Source organism: Lissotriton vulgaris, chromosome 7 (assembly GCF_964263255.1).
Source record: "Lissotriton vulgaris chromosome 7, aLisVul1.2, whole genome shotgun sequence".
NCBI classification, from domain to species: domain Eukaryota; kingdom Metazoa; phylum Chordata; class Amphibia; order Caudata; family Salamandridae; genus Lissotriton; species Lissotriton vulgaris.
In genome coordinates this window covers 1,512,875,925-1,512,895,749 of record NC_141695.1, presented here as the reverse complement: position 1 = coordinate 1,512,895,749, position 19,825 = coordinate 1,512,875,925, and the positions used below count along the sequence as shown (strand labels likewise).

Genomic DNA, 19,825 nt, shown 5'->3' with positions numbered 1-19,825 from the left:
GGAAATATATTTGTCGTATTCATTCAGAAAGCATTTAGATGTGTCTAGTTTTCTGAAAGCAAAAGACAAAACAGTCCCAAAGAACTGATGGGCTTAGGAAAAAAAATATTTCACATGACAATTGCAATGAGGCGTTGACAAAACTCTTATAACACATTCTCACCTCTATTGTATCGCGTAGGTAGTGGACATATTTGTCGTGTTCATTTAGACAGCGTTAAGATGGCTGATGGTTGAAAAGACAAAAGGGTACCAAAATGAGACATAACTAGAGCTAAAATATTACGTGTGCTTAGTACAAATGTCAAAAAACTGCTGGTGCTCAGACGCAGCCCACTTAAAGCCCTGGCCCTAGGCATCACTCACAGGCCGGTTTCCCGCCAGGGCGCCAAAAGCAGACCATGCAGCATCTTCCTGCTTCCATCCGCTCTGATCAATTTCGGGTGTGTACGACTTTAATACGGGCTCCGGGTGTCATTACCAATTGGTGGTCTTTGGACTAGAAATACCTTCCTAGCAGTCCGTGTGCCCCACCTCTCTGTACATTTATACAGTACGGAAGGGTTTAAAGGGACACTCGGTAAATGATGTTACAGTACGTCTGGAAGCCCAAGCTGACGTCATCAAACCAAGGAACATTCTGGATGGCCTATTGGTGATTGTTTAACCTCTCCCACTCTAGACGTCCCTTTAAAAATGGCGGTCCCGCACGCACTTTTGCCGCCAGAGTCCTACAAAGATTAACGCGGCTCCCACGTGAGACCCTTAATTTAATTTACAAGACTTCCACGGAAACCTTCTAGGGAAAAAAAGCCCCCCTTTTAGTGAATTCCCCCCACACAATGGGGGATGTTACATAATTATACAAATTACTGCTGGAGACATTTTTGCAGGAATAATCTATTTAAAGAGCAGGCTCCCTCGAGAAGAGGTGTTCGTACCAGCAGACTCGGCCATACATAAAGCTGAACTAGAAACACCGGCATCCTGCCCCCCTGTACCCGCGCGGACGTGACATAGGCAACCATGACATTTTATTAAAACCCCTGGGCCCTGGAATCAGGTCTGTATGCACACGTTCACGAGGAGCATCGCCTCCTTTGACCCACTCCTCGTTGCACACTGCTAGTATCTTGGCGCGCAGACAGCGGCACACTGAGGAACAGACTTTTTTATAGCGCCGAACCATGTCGGCGCTCATCCACTTCATGGGCATGCTGAGGAAAAGACTTGACTGCCACCATGCATTTATGTGGCCTCACGGAGCATGAACGCAGTTTCAAACCAAGGTTGCACTTGATAATTAAGAAGGGACAGAGCAAAACTTCCGGCTGGCATCAAAGGAAACGGTATAATTAAACAAAAGAGAGAGTAAGGGATTTGATTCACAAACGTGAATGGAGAGTACTCCTGATCCCCTGGTCAAAGGAAACGGCCCAGTGGGTGGGCTAATTAGTTCGGACATTTACATAGCCCAATGACTGCATCCGCAAGTGTCGAAAGTTGATACTAAACGTATGGCTGACGAAATCGAATGACATTCACAGGACATCTAGACTACTTAAAGGGAAATAGCCCCGATAGTGCAAGAGACCCACAAGAGTTCGCGCAGGATGCATACATGGATGGCAGTGAGGAATGACGCAAGATACTGGCATTAAGATGGAATTATATACACATATTGAATCCTCATCGGCTGTTGTACTGTAAGGTATACTAAAAGGGCTTACACACGGCACATAAAAACAGACCGCCCGCTCGTGTATTGGAGATTGAAACTGGCCTACTACATACTACTATAAGACCATCTTATAATATCTGCCTTGAAAAAGTCTCAGAAAGAGACGAAACATGTGTCGCCGGTGTGAGCTGAGAAGTCTTACTTATATATGAACTTTTAATAAAGAACTTGAAGAATATTACTTGGTTTGGATCTCTGAATCCGTTGAAATATACAAGAATTGGACATTGTTCATATCCGACTGCTAAACATTTACATATAGTTGTTGGACTCTATCTTTTCTGAATGGAGATCTAGGACTACCTAGAGTTTACAGTGTATTGAACATAAGTTGGTGTGCTAATTAAGCCTGTTCCCTGTCTAGCATGATATGCACCTTGTGTGCTTAATAACACTCCTGGTGGTGAGTGTGTATCAGGCTGTACAAGCACCCATTATTGGTTGGTGAAATATCCATGAAAAGCTTATAAAGTTCACGTATAATTTTGGAACTTGGAGACTTATTACAGTATGTGCGGACGTTTCTCCTTGTTTTAGGGGAACACTACCACCGACCGTTTTATAACTAAATCCCTATTTATTGCCTGTATAAGCTTTGGGATGGTGACACCCGGATGAACCTTTTGTTTAATGGGGATGTACAAGAGTAAGCTCTTCGCCCTCGGTCACGCTCCCTCCGGGCTCGCTGGAGTATGCTGTTCGTACTGGCTTATTGAACTACAAGGGCTGTCAATAGGCTGCTTTGACCTGAGGAAGACCCTATTTGATGTATCTACACACACACACACACACGTATCTACATGGTCGAAACGTCGACGTGAAACAGTCTCATGTCTAGTCTCACTAGAGCTAATAATTAAATAGACAGTGCATGTTATAGTGAAAGACCAGAGAAGGACAGAGAATTTATGTTATTGTCTTTTGTTTCAATCTAACAAGTTAATTATTTTCACTTTTTTGTCACTTCAGTTACGTATTGGGATTTTTTTATTGTTACGGTGTTTTGGGGGTTTATTTCTGAAAGCCCGTATTAACTGAGTTTGAAGTGAATTTTATGTAATTGATAAAAAGAAATCTAAAAATATAAATAAATTCATATATTTTTTAGATATTGTTGTAGGTGTGCTGTATTTAGCTTTTGTTAATCACGATAAATAAATACATTTCATGTGTATTGTATGTCTAAAGAAATAATAAGGTTCAAAAACATTCTTCAGTGCTTACCCAACAGAACCAACTGTAGCTTTATATATTTATACCCAGGTTCCAAGGGAAACAGGGTGACCCCATTGATGCTAATGGCCTGACATTCAATGCCATAGCCTCCAGTAATCCCTCCAATCTTTCTACTATCATCCCCATTTCATAAGGACAAGGAAAACTATGAAATGGAAATCGCCTCAGAATGGCAGCTCCTAAATTCAAAAACTTCTTTATTCCTTTCCTGGAGCTGCAATATCTGCTTGGAACTCACTACATATAAATGTAAGAAACCAATCAACCCTCATTACATTCAGGAAACAGCTGAAAACATGTCTATTACCCTTTTTTCGTGCTTAGTCCATTAAGCACAGCTGAACTGTTCTTCTATGGAGCTGAATGTCAGACAACATCTTTCTCTCCTTTTGCCAGCATCTACATGTGTAGATTCCACATTCATGATGGTTTCTTCTAACTTTTTTTTCCTCATCTCCCACCGCTTCATTATTGTTCTTTTACTTAATTTAAGTCAGTTAGGATTTTCTTATGGTAATTTAGTTTTCTTCTTGTTGTGTACCAAGTTAAATGCATAGTTCCTGGTTAAACTGCCTAAATGCCCATGAGTACTAGTACTATGAGAATTTTAAATTAATAAACAAATAAATTACGTTTGTGCCACATCACAGGTCTTTTGACAGGGCATCTTGTCATACTCCTCTAAAGTTCTGAAGTCAGAAAGCTTTAAACAATTTGTAAAACCTGTGAATAACTATGCAGACTTTTAAATTAAGCATGCATGGACTTGTGCAAAAAACATATATACCTGCTCTAAGCTGGTGATGTCCACATAAATATTGCTCTTCGACGCAAGAGAGCAAGCTTCAGTCACAGTGCGGGAAAACATCTTAAACATGGACCAATCTAAGGGACAGAAAACCCATAGCAATTAAAATCAGCATATACTGAAAAGCTTTTTATTTTTATATTTTAGTGTTGAATACATATTCTGTTTCACTTGCCTCTCTTGCCATGTCCACCGGAGAAGACATCAAACACCACAGTGAGAGTCTGTCTCAGCTCCCATGAAAAACGCAAGCACTCCTCATCCTAGCACAGAGACAAAAGGTGCAAAGGACACACAATCAACAACAATTAAAAGATGTATGTTTAGGAGGTTATAGAAGTTAATATTTAGTTATCTAATCACAATCTGGAGCATAGTTGTTAGTACATTTAATATTCTCTTTATAACCTTTTACTTAAAACAAGACAACAATATAACCAATTGAAATAAAGAACAGCCTGAGGGCACATGATCCTCCTTGGGCATGGGCACCAAAACACAAAAACCATACATCGCAAATGCTATGGATTTTATTTTCTATTTTGAAAATATGTTTGTAAGCTTGAGTAGCACTCAGAGGTCTGTGCTGCTTGACATTTACCAGTGTTTAATTTTAGTAAATACCTTTTTACTATACAAACATAGACATGCTATAACTGACATGCTAGTATTGAGGGAATATGAGTGGGGTGCTGGTGCTAGAGAGGGATATCCACAGAACACCAGTACACGGCCTTGTGGGCGCAGCACAGCATAGGGTCTAGCTGGTGAAAAAGAGCTGCAGAGTTTAAGAAGGATCATCTCAGTGTTCAGGCTTGGGGGCAGCCCTGAGACGTGGGAGAGTGCCATATGGTCTGCTGGAGAAGCACAGCAGAAAAAAATGGAAAGAGTGGCACGTGAAAGGGAGATGAAGTAGCACGTGGAGTAGGACATGGTCCAAATGGCAAGATAGCATAATGCAGTCAAGAGGACAGGGATCTGTGAAGGCAGCAATGCACAGTCCATTGGGTTGAGAGGAGTTGTGAGGGTCAGCACTGCAAGGTTTGGTGGAGAAGAGCAGTAGTAGGTACAGGGTTGAAGGAGCAGCGTACAGTTTAGAGGGGAAGAAAAAGTGCAGGGTTCAGAAGGGAAGGAGCATGCAGGTTCCAGAGGAGAGGAGCAACCCAGGGTTGAGTGTTCCTGCAGACCACAATGCCAAAATGTAAGAAGCAACAGGCCTGAGTTTTATTCCATATATGCCCTAAATAAGCAGTTATGCTTAGAAATGTTACGTAATCGTTCATGGCTCTCTACTGTGTAGGCAGAATAGATGAGTAAAGCTCCAACACGGACTATGGTAAAATAACAGTCTGCCCAATCTATAATGCGGATAGCAAACTAAAAGAGCTAAGTCCAGTATTTCAGGGAATACCCCTTACACCCAATGCAGTTTTTGAAGGACAAAAAAATGCAGCTCCCTTCTTATTAAAGGACAGTTTGCCTCTGTGCTACACACACTGGCATATATAAACATTCTGAAAGGATGCTAGCTGAATTACGCTCTTTTACTCTTTCTCTCAGTAAACACTGATGTTACAAAACAGCTAGAGAATATGTTGGAGGGTGGGTGGTGCACAGAGAGCGGGTGTAGGTCTAGTTCTTTCATCACTATCGTATGCCATGTTTACCTACACCTTTACCCCTACTTGATTCAAACTGTTTAGAAGATTTCCAATGCTTTATAAACCAAAAATGCAGACGTCAGCCATGAACAAAACATGGTCAAAATCTAGACGAAGATCATTTCAATCAAGGACTGACCAAACTGTGTCTTGCATTGAAGTGAACATCCAATGCATTGTGCTTACACAAAAGCTGGTTGATATTCTGACAGATTTTGTTGGATCGATGTAGTCCGTCACCCTGATAGTCCTCAACGGGGGAGATTTGTTCTAATAAGGGAGAAAATATGGGGAGGGAGTACTTTGGTTTGAAGGATGAACTAAACTCACAAATTGACGGATCTGCTCAGTCAGCAATACAATATTTTATGACTGGCAGATGACTAACATATTGAGAAGGGAACACTCGGACATGGTCCACATACAATTCTGGAATGTTAATGGAGTCAAAATCATGACTAATGAAACCTGTGAAGAGACCATCCTTTGATGTCCGGAAGTTACAGGAAACCCACTTAATGGGTACAAAATTCTACTTCCTTGAGTTACTTGGGTACTTTGAGGTGGTGCAATAAGCATTCATTAATGAATCAAGGCGAGCAGCAATCATATTTTAAAGGAGCTTCACATTAACTGTTAGGAGGAAGTGGTTTAGCAGACAAGAAGGTTTGTGATAGTCTCGCAGACAATCAATGGGGAGCGCCGAGCATATATTCTGCTGAGAATATATGCTCTTCTTCCAATCAACATCCTAAAGCTGGACACATCCAGAAATATACTGACCTCCCAGGGCAGATGATAGCAATAGATGGTGATATTAAAACTTTGAAGAATACAGATCTCACTGAGGTTAGGAGGGATTGGAACAGACAGAGTGGAGAAAACAAATTCTCAGGTGGGTTGGCAGAATCAATGGGATTGGAGGACGTATGCAAAAAATTACATTCTGATGAAAGGGCACATACCTACATCTACCCGGGACACATGGTTCTCTTTTATGTGATTCTTTACACAGGGAAAAAGGTATGCAGAAGGCACCTAGTGTTCATAATTTAAGAAAAAATACAGAATAATCTGACCACTCCCCAACTGATCTCATTGTAGGCACCATCATGAAACCTAGAAAGGCAAGTGCAAGTCCACCATAACACTTTGGGGGTTTCTCAAACTAACGCGGATACTATCAAAATAGGGAGGGAAAAAAGCTGTACTGCTTCAACTAGAAATAAGGTATATGCAGAATTGGGGTGAGACAGCGCTGAAAGGCCTAGAAGATAGTAAGGTGACCTTAGGACTTATCTTGAAAGAGACTGCCAAATGTATTTGGAAGGAGTGCCAGTATAGGCTCTATGACTTTGGTGACAAAAGTAGTGATTCATCTGTTATATGTAAAGTGCGGCAAAACACCTGTGAGGGTCTAAAGGTGCCTGAGTTGCTGGCTGATGCTTGGTGATTAGTTCACTCGAACAACAAGGTCTTGATTCTTTTCCTGAATTACTGGAGCGATTAGGTGGACCTGAGGTGCAGTGGAAGGTTGTTCCAAGCTTTGGCCGCCGGAGTAGAGAAATAGCATCCTTCACTGTTGCTCGGCGGATCCCGTGGGCGTCTGTGAGTAAGAGGGAGAAGGAGGCGGAACGCAGGTGTCTGGTAGGTTGGTGAAAGGTCATGCTCTTGTTGATGTATGTAGGTTGTATGCTGTGCAGGGCTTTGTATGTGTGGGTCAACATCGTAAACAGGCATCTCTTCTGGATCGGGAGCCAGTCTAGCTTCTTGAGGTGGGGTATGATGTGGGTCCATCTGGGGAGGTCGATGATGAGTCTTGCTGCTGAATTTTGTTTTGTTTGTAGTCTCTTCAGGAGGCATGCTTTGATTCCAATGTATAGAGTGTTCCCGTAGTATAACCTGCAGGTGACAACAGCCTGTGTGATGGTCTTTCTGGTGTTGATTGGGAGCCAACTGAAGATCTTGCAGAGTATCCATAGAGTGTGGAAGCAGGCAGATGAGACTGTGTTTACCTGTTGCTTCATAGATAGCTAGCTGTCCACTGATGATGTAGAGGTTTCAGGCGTGGTCTGTCGGGACAGGGGTGGTCCGAGTTCTGTAGTTCACCATGTCTTATTCCATGGTGAGTTCTTGTTCCCAAAGATGAGGACTTCTGTCTTGTCTTGTAATATGCATGAATTCCTAAAGAAATTGAGGGTGAGGGTATAATAGAAGGCAAATAAATCAAAACAATTGAGGGTGACTACCATGCACTATATAGTGCACAGACTGGAGTAGAGCATCTGCACTCTGAAATGTGCAAAGTACCTCCCAATAAAAACTCTAAGCTAGGCTAGAAGAAAAGAGCTTGACAGGCAACTTGCATCGCAATTGAAGAATATCTTGGATGAACTAAAATTGGGAACACACTCAGACCAAACCATTTCAAGGAAGAATTTGTTAAGCATAATATTAAGGAGATGGGTATACGTCTGTGAGGATTGGTATAGAAGAAAACAGAAGCAGGCTTTCTTCTTAAAGATCTGTGAGAAAGGCAATGAAACTCTGTAATGTGACTGTATGTTCTGTGTTTTAAAGAAAATGAATATAGATCCAGATTTCAGCAGTATGTTATATTATTATAAAAATACCTGTTATTCGCATCAAGGTAAAAGCGGTGCTATTGTGTCCACAGGAATAATAGCGGAACAAGACAGGGTTGTCCACTGTAGCCTTCCTTGAATATCTTCGTGAGTGAGCCATTATCCAAGGAGATCAGATGCTATGTTTTAGTAAGTTGTTTTCAGTGGTCTCCAGATATGGAGGACTGCTTATCGCTTTAAGCAAACAATATGCTCTTATCCTGGGATGTTCACAGTGGACAGGGCTCAGATTAAATGATTTTTAAACCTATTTGACTCCTTCTCACAATTGAATTAACTGTGGTAAAGTCTATAGTCTACTTAGCACAGGGTGGGAGGCAGCAGTGTGATGGCTAAGAATATTATTTTTGTCCTACAGGAATTTCAAAAAAGTTAAAATACATGCACCACAAGAAGTAATGGACTACTTGCTCTTCAACTGGACCCTGCTTGTAGATAGTCTTAGGAAACAGAAGAGCCATTTGAGAATTGGGGTGGGGTGGTGCAACTATGAGGCTGTAATGAAACTCCCTCGAATTAGGGCACCTCCAGCATATCTTATACATAAATAGAATTAGAATACAAGATTAGTCTTCTACCATAACAAAATTGGAGCTGCAAGGAGGAACTCAGGGTTACCGGATCAATTGTTAGAGAGGCTCACTCAAGAAACGGTTAATGGTAAGGTGGATGACTTAAGAGGGCTTTAAGGAATAAGACTAGCCTAGCATCACAAAACTGAACGATTAAGTGTAGGAGAGCCATAATATGTACTCACAGACTTCACATAGGAACACAGACATAGATTCTACAGGCATCTGCAGCAAACCATGCACTGGGGATGTATACATGTGAAAAGATACCCTGCTTGGATTTAGCACATTCAGGCTGAGAATGGACAAACACAGACAAAATGTCTCTTATGCACACAAATTCCTGGTGATCAACAGGTCAGAGAACTATGACACACTCAGTGAAGGGGGCGAAAGATCTGGGTGAGATGACTGGAAGGAAGAGTCTCCGGTCGAGTTTAACTACCTACAATTGTAGGGGAGGTTTGTTCAAAATGAAACCCAGTCACTGCCCCAGTCATCTTAGATGCATGGCAACCACTTGGTATGAATCTGCAGAAGAATACAAAAATTCTTAGTAACACTGTAGCTGTGTTGTCCAGGGTGCTAGAGCGTCAATTGAAGTTTGATTTGAAAGTTATCATACTACGTCTAATGAATGATCTGGAATTAAGCAGAGCAGATAAAATACTTCTCAACCTCTGCATGGTTGTGGAATTACAAGAAATAGCAAGACAATGGAGTTAAAATAAGTGGCATTAGCACTGAACAGGTGGCTTTATGGCATGAACAAGAACATTTCGCTGGAAATCTACTAAGCTAGGGGAAGTCTACAAATGATCAGAAAAAATTGAAAGCTCGGCGGGAGTAATATAATTTGCATATATCCTTTGGGAAGCCTACAAAACTGTTATGCGGGGACAGGCCATCTCAGTGATCTCGGCCCACAAACGTGACATGACACAAAAGGTATTAGAGCTAGAAGAAGCGGTTGCCCAGGCGGAAGGCAAACACGCCAGAGACTCCAACGACACAAATACTCACGGACTCCGCCTCGCTAAACAAGCCTATAGAGACAACTTATGGGAGGCGGCCAGGGCACGCATGGTAAAAACACGACATGCGATTTATGAAGTGGGGGACAAAGCTGGCAAATTGCTAGCGTGGCTAGACAAAAAAAGAGAGGGCCAGCCCCTGGGTGGCGCAGCTGAGATTGCCCACTGGGGAGACGGTGACAGACCCCGACGACATTGTCGCGGCTTTTGCAAACCATTATGAAAAAGTGTAAACTCCCGTAGCAACGACGACCATTAAGGAGAACTTAGCATTCCTAAAAGACTTGCAACTTCCAAGGCTGACTCCACAAGACGTACAACTACTGGAGGCTGACCTCACGGCAGAGGAGATTGCTGCAGCCGTTAAGGGCCTCCAGTCAGGGAAGGCAGTAGGGCCAAATGGGGTCCTAGTGGAGCTGTTAAAACGGGAGGCAGATACAGTGGTGCCGCACCTACTTAGAATGTATCAAGCCAGTTTGAAAGAGGGAATATTGCTGTGTGACCAAAGGGTGGCAACATTGATAACGATACTCAAACCGGGCAAACCCCCCAGGAGTATGCCTCCTACCGGCCGATTTCTCTACTGAACGCAGAAGCCAAAATATTGGCGAAGGCTCTAGCGACTCCACTGCAGCCCCACTTGGTGACACTTATACACCCAGACCAATCTGGCTTTATGCCAGGTAGGAACACGGCATAAATCTTAGACGACTGCACGGCATACTGGCTAGTGGGCTTTATATCCATGAGAATGCAGTCATACTCTCCCTAGATGCTAGTATGGCCTTTGACCGAGTGGAGTGGCCATTTCTTTTTGCGGTACTCAAACATTTTGGTTTCGGGCCTAAATTCTGTGCCTGGATTCAGCTGCTCTATACGTGGCTGCTGGCACAGGTGGTGGTCAATGAGAGATTGTCAAGGGACTAAGGGACTTCGTACTGGGAAGGGGGACTAGACAGGGCTCTCGCCACTCCTATTTGCCCTAGTATTGGAACTCCTGGTGGCGTGGATACGGAGAGACCCCGTGATAAAAGGACTGAAGTGGACAGAGGCGTATCTCTCTGTACGCAGACAATATATTGTTATACATGACACGACCGGGGTGGTCCATCGACTGCCTACTCGACATTTGCGAATCCTCTGGCAGGGTCTCCGGTTACTCGATCAACTGGGCGAAATCAGTGCTTTATGTTCTACACGGGCCCCCACCACCATTGCCCAGAGGAGTGACGAAACCTATTGCTGAGGATGTTTTTTTTTAAATATCTCGGTATCAATATTACGCCTAATCCTGAACATTTCATTGAGCGCAATCTGCTTCGGCCCCTGAGGAGGTTAAGGAGTGATGTCAAATGCTGGCACTCCCTCCCATTGACGCTACTGGGGAGGGCGGCGTTATTTAAAATGATGGCTCTCCCTCGGTTTTTAAACGCATTGCAAAACACACCCATACCGATTTCGAACTCCTATTTTAAGTCCATTGAGGCGGAAGTAGGCCACCTCCTGTGGGAAGGTAAGCCGCACCGCATTGCTCTGTGCAAGCTTGTGCGGAGCTGGTATGATGGAGGAATCGCCCTGCCCAACGTTTGTTTATACTATTGTGCCTCTCAGCTCATCATAATTAATCAATGGTTACACGGCCCGCAGGACAAACCAGCTTTGCGCATGGACAGGAATATTCTGGGTATGGATGGAATTCTTAGAGCCCTATACGCTAAATCCCTAAAAAACAAACTTTTTGGCTAAACGGCGCACACCGTACAGATATAGTACACGGTGCAACGAGCGCTGGGATGGGAGGGAGTGATCACTCAACATATGCCGCTGTGGCTCTCCCCCAGGATTGGCATGCTGTGCATCAGTAAAGGTTTCGCGAGATGGGACCTCATAGGCATCTCCAGGGTCGGTGACCTATGGAAGCAGGACGGGGTGGTCCCGTTCGCGCAGTTGCAGGCGACATACCAGAAGGCAGGGACGGAACAGTTCCGGTTTATGTAAATACAGCATGCACTGATGAAGGCCATACCTAAGGGGACTGACTTACCAGAGTCCTCCCCACTTGAGGATCGTTACTGACGGACCACCTAGGCAAAAAGGCTACATCATTAACATATCGCAAGCTGGTTAACAACCAGAAAGATCCCACAGCTACCCTCAAAAGGAAATGGGAGGCGGTGATGGGAGAAATGGATGAACAGGACTGGCAGGAGGCACTGGCGCCCCGCGGGAGGTGGCGACCTCATCCAGACTAAAGCTTGTGCAACTTAAAATACTACACAGAACATACTACACAAGACCCACACTACATAAAATAGGGAGGGCGGATACTCCGCTCTGCTTGAGGGGTTGTGGTCTCCAGGGTTCCTTCTATCATACCATATGGGAATGTCCCGACATTACTCAATACTGGAGGGCGGTCATGGCCACGATCTCCCATTTAACTGGACACGATATCCGCCCGAACCACGGAGATGCTTGCTTAATGTGTGGTAACCCACAGATCTTTACCACGCAGAGCAAACCTGGGCAACCCGAGGTATCACATTTGCGAAGAGGAATATTACGCAACAATGGGGGGCACCGTCGATCCCCTCCCACCAGCAGTGGTGTTGTGACAAAGACGGTGCCATGGTCGCGGAAAGGGCGGTCTTTATGGATAGGGGCTGCTCCCAGAAATGGCAGCGGGTCTGGGGAAAGTGGAACAGGTTTAGAGGCCACATTTGTGCCCCCCCCACCCGAGGACTCAGATCCGGACTTGAGCGACTAAAATTTCGGTAATGTGTGCATCATGGGACACTATCTTTGTTAGGGGGGGGGGGGGGGGGGGGGGGGCGATTGCGAACCTATAAGATGGCGTGTTGGATTTCATGATATGAATGGATACCTGTATTAAGCTTAATGATGTGGTCTTGTGTGTTATGTTTCTAACAATTGTATCTGTCATAATACTGACTGACTGGTCTTCAATGTGTACTGTCAATAAAAATGTTTTTTTTTTTTAAATTGCATATATCAATGCTAAAACAAAGGATGACATTTTTCTCTTGACGTACTATCTTGTACTCTTTTACAACTTAACAGACCTTTGGTAGAGGATGGCTGTGAGGGCAGTGATTGTTCAAAGACTGCAAAAGATGAATTACCGCTGCAAATATTTTGTGATTTTCTGACACTTTATAAATGCATTATGTCTGGGTAAAAAGCCAATAATGTTCTTTATAAAACATCTATTCTGACAACCATTCAGATATGAAGCCTATGGATGCTACCAGCTGCTTCTTTCGCAGACTGCTAAACAAATCAACATTGTTACAATCAAACTCACAAACGACATTGTGCCCATCAACACCTGTGTAAGATAAGTCAAAAGAGAAAGGCTGCAGCTTTCCTATCCTCACTTATGATGCCGTAATTTACAAGTAAAGCAGCTTTCTATGCCACCAGTTTCATAGCATTGGGAGCCAATCATTCAAAAGGCCTTTGTATGAGAACAAACTAAAAAAATCTGCAAGAGAATGGGGTCGCTGAACGCATAAGTGGTATAGGTGGATGAATCCATAAATATGATGCAAACAACTGGGTTGAGCATTGAACAGCACTCGCAATCAGACTTGATGTGCCCAATGTGCCATGTGAATTTCAAACTTCTACAAGGATGAATGCAAAGGACAGTAGAACATTTTTACACAGGAAACATGGAAGTGAATTCATAACTTTACTAGATACTAGTGGCAGAACCCAAGGCACTTACTGTTGTGGTGGTGTCTAATGTAATGTTCCCTGGTAGCCTGCAAGTACTGTGCATGGATCCTGAGTTTGTCTTACAGTATCATAGGCTTCAGTGCCATAAACTAGACCAACATGATTTGCAACTGAGATCCACCCATGCAGAGAGAACAGATTCCTCTCCTTTGAGAATAAAAGGTGGGCTCTATAGCAAGTCATCTAGATACCACCAGAATCATTGGCGCATCTGGCTACATGGAAACTAGAAGACTTTGAGAAAGCATACAGTCAGAAAGGGTCTTAAGCAGCTGTTAGGAAAATGATGCGCTTAGACATGGTGTTTGAGATTATATAAGACGTAAAGAAGTTCTACTTCATATTTTCCTTTGTGATGAAGTGATTTATCCTTGGACTTCACCAGAACTGAAATAAAACAACTGTGTCGTTAAGTACTGCCCACTTTTGAGGGGCATATATTAGCCTAAGTAGCTATACTATTCTAGCAGGTGGTCTTGTGTAGAGCCCATATGTACAGAATGACAGGCTTGACAAAGGCCAATAGTAACATTACAAAGTTAGATGATCTGCAACAAACTAATGACAGAAACCCTATCTTTGCTTATTGCATAGTTTATTGCCATTTTCTTGAATTAAAAACATGTAGGCCAAAAATGGAGACAAAAATGAGTTATTTTATTTTGAAACGAATAGAAGTTTTGTCCGCATACCTACAAGCATTTAGCCATTGCAGAGGCACACAACCCCGTGCATACTCACCCTGCAGATGGGCCGGATGTGGACAGCTTGTGAGTGGTAGCTGCTATGGAAAAGACGCTCTGCCTTCAACAGGCTCGCAAGGCCAGCCTGCAAAATGAGAAAATAGGTTTACTTGCAAAACCCAATTTCAGATTGAGAAAATACAACCAGTTATGTGCCCTGTGCAAATAGATCACTTATCACATTAATCAAATATAAAGATGTCTGTATTGTTCACTGAGGCGCAATATACGGAAGGAAGAAAAAGATGAACAGAACAAAAGACTGAGGAACAGACCGAGATTATTAAACCCCTACTGTAAATGGAAAAGAAGGGATCCAAAGTGCAAAATGAGAGATAGAAGGGAGCCACATCCATTCCAAGCCCACCTGGTGTAGAGCCCAACAACATAAATGGAAAGGGGGTGGTGGAGCTTGGTCATGGGAAGAGATGAACGCTTTTTAAGTTAGCTCAACCTGACCCAGTCTTATTCTGACTTCAAACAGGAGTCCCACTCAGCTTAGTGTAGCAGAGGTATGGGGCTACACTGAATTAGACAGCTTTGTGTGATCGAGGTACTCATTTGCACCCTATTTTGATGGGATTGTGGCTTGAATTCCCTCCTGCGAGGCTCAGTCCTGCCAAGTACCATGCATGGCGTTAGACTAATGCATTTCAATGTGGTACTCCGCATTACTGCACTGAAATACGTCACGCTTATGATGCATTCAACATAGTGTCTAGATGAAGCACAGCCTAGAACTGTTATGGAGTGTGTGGCAGCTGACAGCTCGCCACCGTGGCCTGTACCTAGGGTGACCAACCGTCCCTACAGTTCACGGACCGTCCGTCATTTTGGTGTCCTGTCCGTTGCCGTCATCATTCCTTTTACGGACGCCTTTTGACCGAAATTCTGGGCATGTAAGCAAGCTGTGCTGTTCCCCTGCGAGAAGCCCCAGGAGTTAAGGCTTTTCACAATTGGGGCCAGCTCGCACTTCTCTTTTTAACTCCTCAGGGTGCAGCAGCTCCTCCCCGGCCCCGCACAGGCTGTGGGTCGGCACATTGTCATTCTGACTGCAGCTAATTATCATATTTAAAATTACAATGGGCCATCTGCCTTTAACGTAACGTGCAGGCAAGTTAGTGCCTTTGAAGCGAGTGGCTCACTTGGAGCTAGTAGATTGTAGCAGAGCTTCCCCCAATCAGAGCACTTAGGGGACCTTGAGGCCCCGTGTAGTTTTCCAATGTTGTTCACTGAGAACCCGACATAAATCAAGTACATTAATCCCCGGGGGTGTGGCACCTTCCCTGCTGCCAGTGGCAGTTACTTCGGCATGCAGCACTCCTATCCCCTAACCACTTTGGAGGCACAGAAAAGCCTGTCTCCTTATGAGATGGTTACAGTTCAGCAAATAAAAATCTGTGGGGTTCCACGTTGACAGCACATCTAGTTTAGGAGCTCTGTAGCTTTTAGTAATTGCTCTGTGCGCTATGGGATGTTTGTTTTTATTTTTAATCCAACAATGACAAGCAGTTTATGTTAGTTATCTATTTACTTACTTATATACTATTGCCTGACCTCCTCTGACAGGTCTCTAAAATGTACCTTTTGTATGATATTTTTGTCCTGAATTTTGATCTTCTGTCCTGAATTTTTGTCCTGAATTCTGACCCTTTGTCCTGAATTTTTACACTCATCGTCATGAATTTGCACCCATGCCAGTTGGTCACCCTACCTGCACCTACTGCTCCCGCAGGCTTGGGGCGCTCACAGCTGAGCTATGGGCTGCTGCCATGCTCAATGTATCAATGTATCATGCTACAATGTATCTCAGTGCGATTCCCGGGGCTCTGAATCTGCCTATGGTGCCTCAGGTGGACATCATGCCTGGTGCTGCTGCAGAGGAGGGAGTTTGTAAGGAAGGCGGCTGGCTACTGGTTACTTTCGGGGCGGCGCCAGCTGCAGTCATTGGTGCTCGCAGCGCTGGCTGCTGCTCGCAGGGCCCTTTCGCCCAACCACGGTGTGGCTGTAATCATGGACACGCCCACGGCAAGTTCAATTGTTGCGGAGCCAAGTCTGGGAGAGTAAACAGTTGACAATCCTGGACTAAGGAGGTGGACGGCAAACTGAAATGATTGCCGTCCGCGGGGGTCAGGGGCTCGCGACCTGAGGAGCCTGGCTGCTGCCTTGAATCCTTGCAGAGTAGTCGCCGACTCAGTTACACTGCCTGAAATTAAAGTTTTGAATTAAGTAATTACCAGCCACCCACCAGAGTGTGTGTCAAACGTGTTAATACACAAATTCCAATGGCAGCGCGCGATCAGGAAGCTGCTGTAAATGTATGTAAATGTATAGGCATTTATATAGCGCACTACTTACCCGTAGGGTCCCAAGGCGCTTCGACCGCTGCAAAACCCTTCCTGGCTTCCCTGAGAGATGGTCCCTTAATGGGTATCTCCAGGGTGAGACCAGGCATCCCCGGCGGTCTGGTGGGGCCGTTAGTGAAGATGAGGCAAGCTAATGCCCAGAGTTGCCGAGTGTGATCGCTGATCAGAGTGGGCACCGAGGCGAGAGAATTATCGAGTCCGCTGACCCTGGTCCAGAAACCTGCTGCGCCGGGAATCGAACCCTGGTCCCGGGCCGTCCTCTGCTCTCGGGTCTGCCGCCTCTAACCAGTGAGCCACACTACTTCACTGCTGCTGCCTACATCGAGCAGCATGTCTCTCCAGTGCGGCCTACAGCCCCCATGCAGTGGTGGGAGTTCTGAGGCACCACATGCTCACTGTGGCACTGGCTGAAAAGGAAGAGTCAACCTCCTACTGGCTGCCTAACAACACCACACCTTAGCTTACAGAATAACTATTTGCACGTCCTCTCTGCCTCCCTCCCCGTGACTGCCAAACAACATGATTAGATCAGACGCCGGCAGGCACAGACTAAGGCAGGACGTTTATCAGCACGGGGAGACCAATCAAATGGCCCTTTCCTTTCACACCCGGTCACCCGGCTCACATCAGATTACACCGGCCAGATTAATTAGTTCGCACTGACTAACAAGCTTTTTACTTGTCTCTGCACATATGCGGCCGGTCCATGTGGATTTTATTTCACTTTCCTCTCCTAGCCAAGCACACAGCACCGTTTGTGCGACCCCAGTGGTGAGGACAGTTAGGGTCCATAGTCTGCAGCTGTGGGGCACCTCTTCACAAGTTATTTCACCTAAATAAGGGGGAAAAATTGCATTAATTGATCACTACGAGGCCCTTTTGCACAGTTAGTGCCCTTCCATTACTGGTGTTTTGCGGCAGTTTTAATATGATTAGAGTTTCTTCTGGATCAAATGAGTGTAATTTCTGATATTCATGTTTCCCTCGTCTTCATTGATGTGCTTCTAAAGCCTTTCTTCTCAATATAGAAATTGGTGGGAACATTTGCTGGCGCTAAGGTAACCTTTGGCTTTCCATGTCTGGGAAGACACCTCAGACCACTCCAGTTTTCGGACGCACTGGGGGGAAAATGGTCTGGATCACATTCACCAACATAGCAATGTCTTCATCTACTCTGGACGAGATCCTGACCAGATTTTAGGCTATAAAAGTATTTGTCGCTACAGTTAAAAAGGTCACAACTGATACCAATAAGGTCATGAAAATAATTCTATGTCCGGACCGGAGGTGAGGATTATGCTTTACTTCCTTCACTTTATTAAGTAAATTCACAAACACCAGTCATTTATGATAAACCAAATAAAAACCATTTATGATAAAGCATATACAAACTAAGATTACCAGAAATACTTGGGAAACAACAATAATAACATCAACAGCCAATTAGAGAGAAACAGTCCACATACACACCTTTGTCTCTCTTGAAGCTCCCTCTTTCTTCGCAGATAAGGCAGCCACAAATAAGTATTTCCTGTGTTTGTTTTCAGGTTTCTTTCATTCTGTGTTGGAAACGCTATTGCGCTCCTTACTCGACCCACGCTTCCATTGCTGCACAGCAAGACTGCGAGTCCAGCGCAGTCCTCTGCCTACTAGGTGGCTATGCAGGGCCCCCACTCAGTGCGGCTCTTATGCTCCACGGTATGCGTCCTTCAGCTAACCTGGAGTGAGATTGGAGACGTGCAACACCGGAGTTGTTGAGCCTTGCCCCACAGCCTGGAGACAGAGGTATACTGGTTTTCCCATGATGAATATACACCCTATAGCAGGGTTCTCCAAAGTCGGTCCCGGAGGGCCAGATCCATGCCAGATGTTTAAGATAACTACATTTATCTAAATGGGGATATGCTAAAAATCTGGCATGGGTCCGGCCCTCCAGGACGAACTTTGAAGAACCCTACCCTATAGGGTCTGTATTATCCCCCTTTGACACCCTGCAAGGTCTTTACTTGAGATCAGTGGCCTTGTAGGCCTTGGTGGGGACAAGGTCCTAGGCTTTTCCCCCTGCAGACTGCAGTGGGGTAAGTGTCCCCGGGCATAGACCCTTGCATCGTGAGGCCTCTGGTCTCCTCATATATTACTTGGCTTCCTAGTGCCATAATAGACAGCTCTGCGTCAGCTCTGGTGTAGCTCTCTGTCAAAACGTCATACAGACGTCGGCGAGTACCAATGTGGAGAAGTAGGAGGCCCTGCCATTCCTCCCCTAAGGTGACAAATTTTATGAGGTGGGATACGCCTCCATATATAGGGCAGTGTCTGAGGCAATGGCTCACCTGGAACAGCACGTTTACAGGCAAATGGTGTAGGAATGTGCGGAGGTCCCAGACTGGACCTCGCAGCATTGGGGATCCCACGGACTCTTACCCCTTTCCAGGTTCCTCAGGGACACGATCCAAGATCCAGGGTATGCCCCTTGCTTACTTTGCCACTGGATTCAAGCTAGCCTGGCTGATGAAGGGTATTACCCAGAAACCGGTCCCAGGATGCTTGTTTCCAGCTCAGGGAAGACCTGGCTTGGCAGTTCGGGCTAGACTGTTCCCATGAAACACAGGGTCAAGACTGATTTGCATATAGCTGGGTCTGAACTGAGGTGGTGAAGTGATCTAAAGAATGATGATGGATTCAACTCAGATCTGTGACTGGGGGTGAGTGTCTGAAAAGTTTCAGCGCTCCGTCCATCATCTCCTTGTGTTTGACAAGATCCTGCACCCCAGAAGTGGAAATGAGAGGTCAGATCGATTATGATGAGTTTGATCACTTAAAGAGGACCTTCGTGACCCTAGCTAAGCCCTCAGTCAGGGCCTCTGGGCCCTGTGATGGTTCTTCAGGACTTCAAGAATGAATCGCATTATCCTACCACAGGGGTTTATCTGACCACTCTCCAGTCACGGTAGACATTACTCTAGACAGGGTGAGACAACCATTTCAATGGCGCCTATCAGTGTGGAACCTACAGCAGGAGGCTTATCAGAACCATATGGGGAGGCCATAGCTCATAACTGGGTAGATAATCTAGGCTCGGTGACTGATGTAGTGACGCTCTGGGAAGTCCTAAAGCCCACGCTCCGTGGAGTGGACATTGCCTGGTGCTCGGCGGCTCGTAGGAAGCGCAAGGAACAGTTGGTGAAGGCCGCAGCAACGGTGGAGTTGCTGGAGAATCGATGCGGGGTGGCTCGAGACGGTAGGGAGGTGGGGCAGTT

The 19,825-nt window shown here is 45.0% G+C and overlaps 1 protein-coding gene across 1 annotated transcript in view; it reads right to left on the bottom strand.

Moving 5' to 3' along the window:
- Positions 1–19,825, bottom strand: part of PIGT (phosphatidylinositol glycan anchor biosynthesis class T) — a 262,746-nt gene that overhangs the window by 138,760 nt on the left and 104,161 nt on the right. Inside the window, exons 5-7 of the mRNA XM_086932377.1 lie at positions 14,201–14,287; positions 3,961–4,048; positions 3,765–3,862 (exon numbers count right to left, since the gene is read on the bottom strand). Coding sequence (XP_086788503.1) covers positions 3,765–3,862; positions 3,961–4,048; positions 14,201–14,287 — 273 coding nt within the window. The remainder of the gene's footprint in view (positions 1–3,764; positions 3,863–3,960; positions 4,049–14,200; positions 14,288–19,825) is intronic.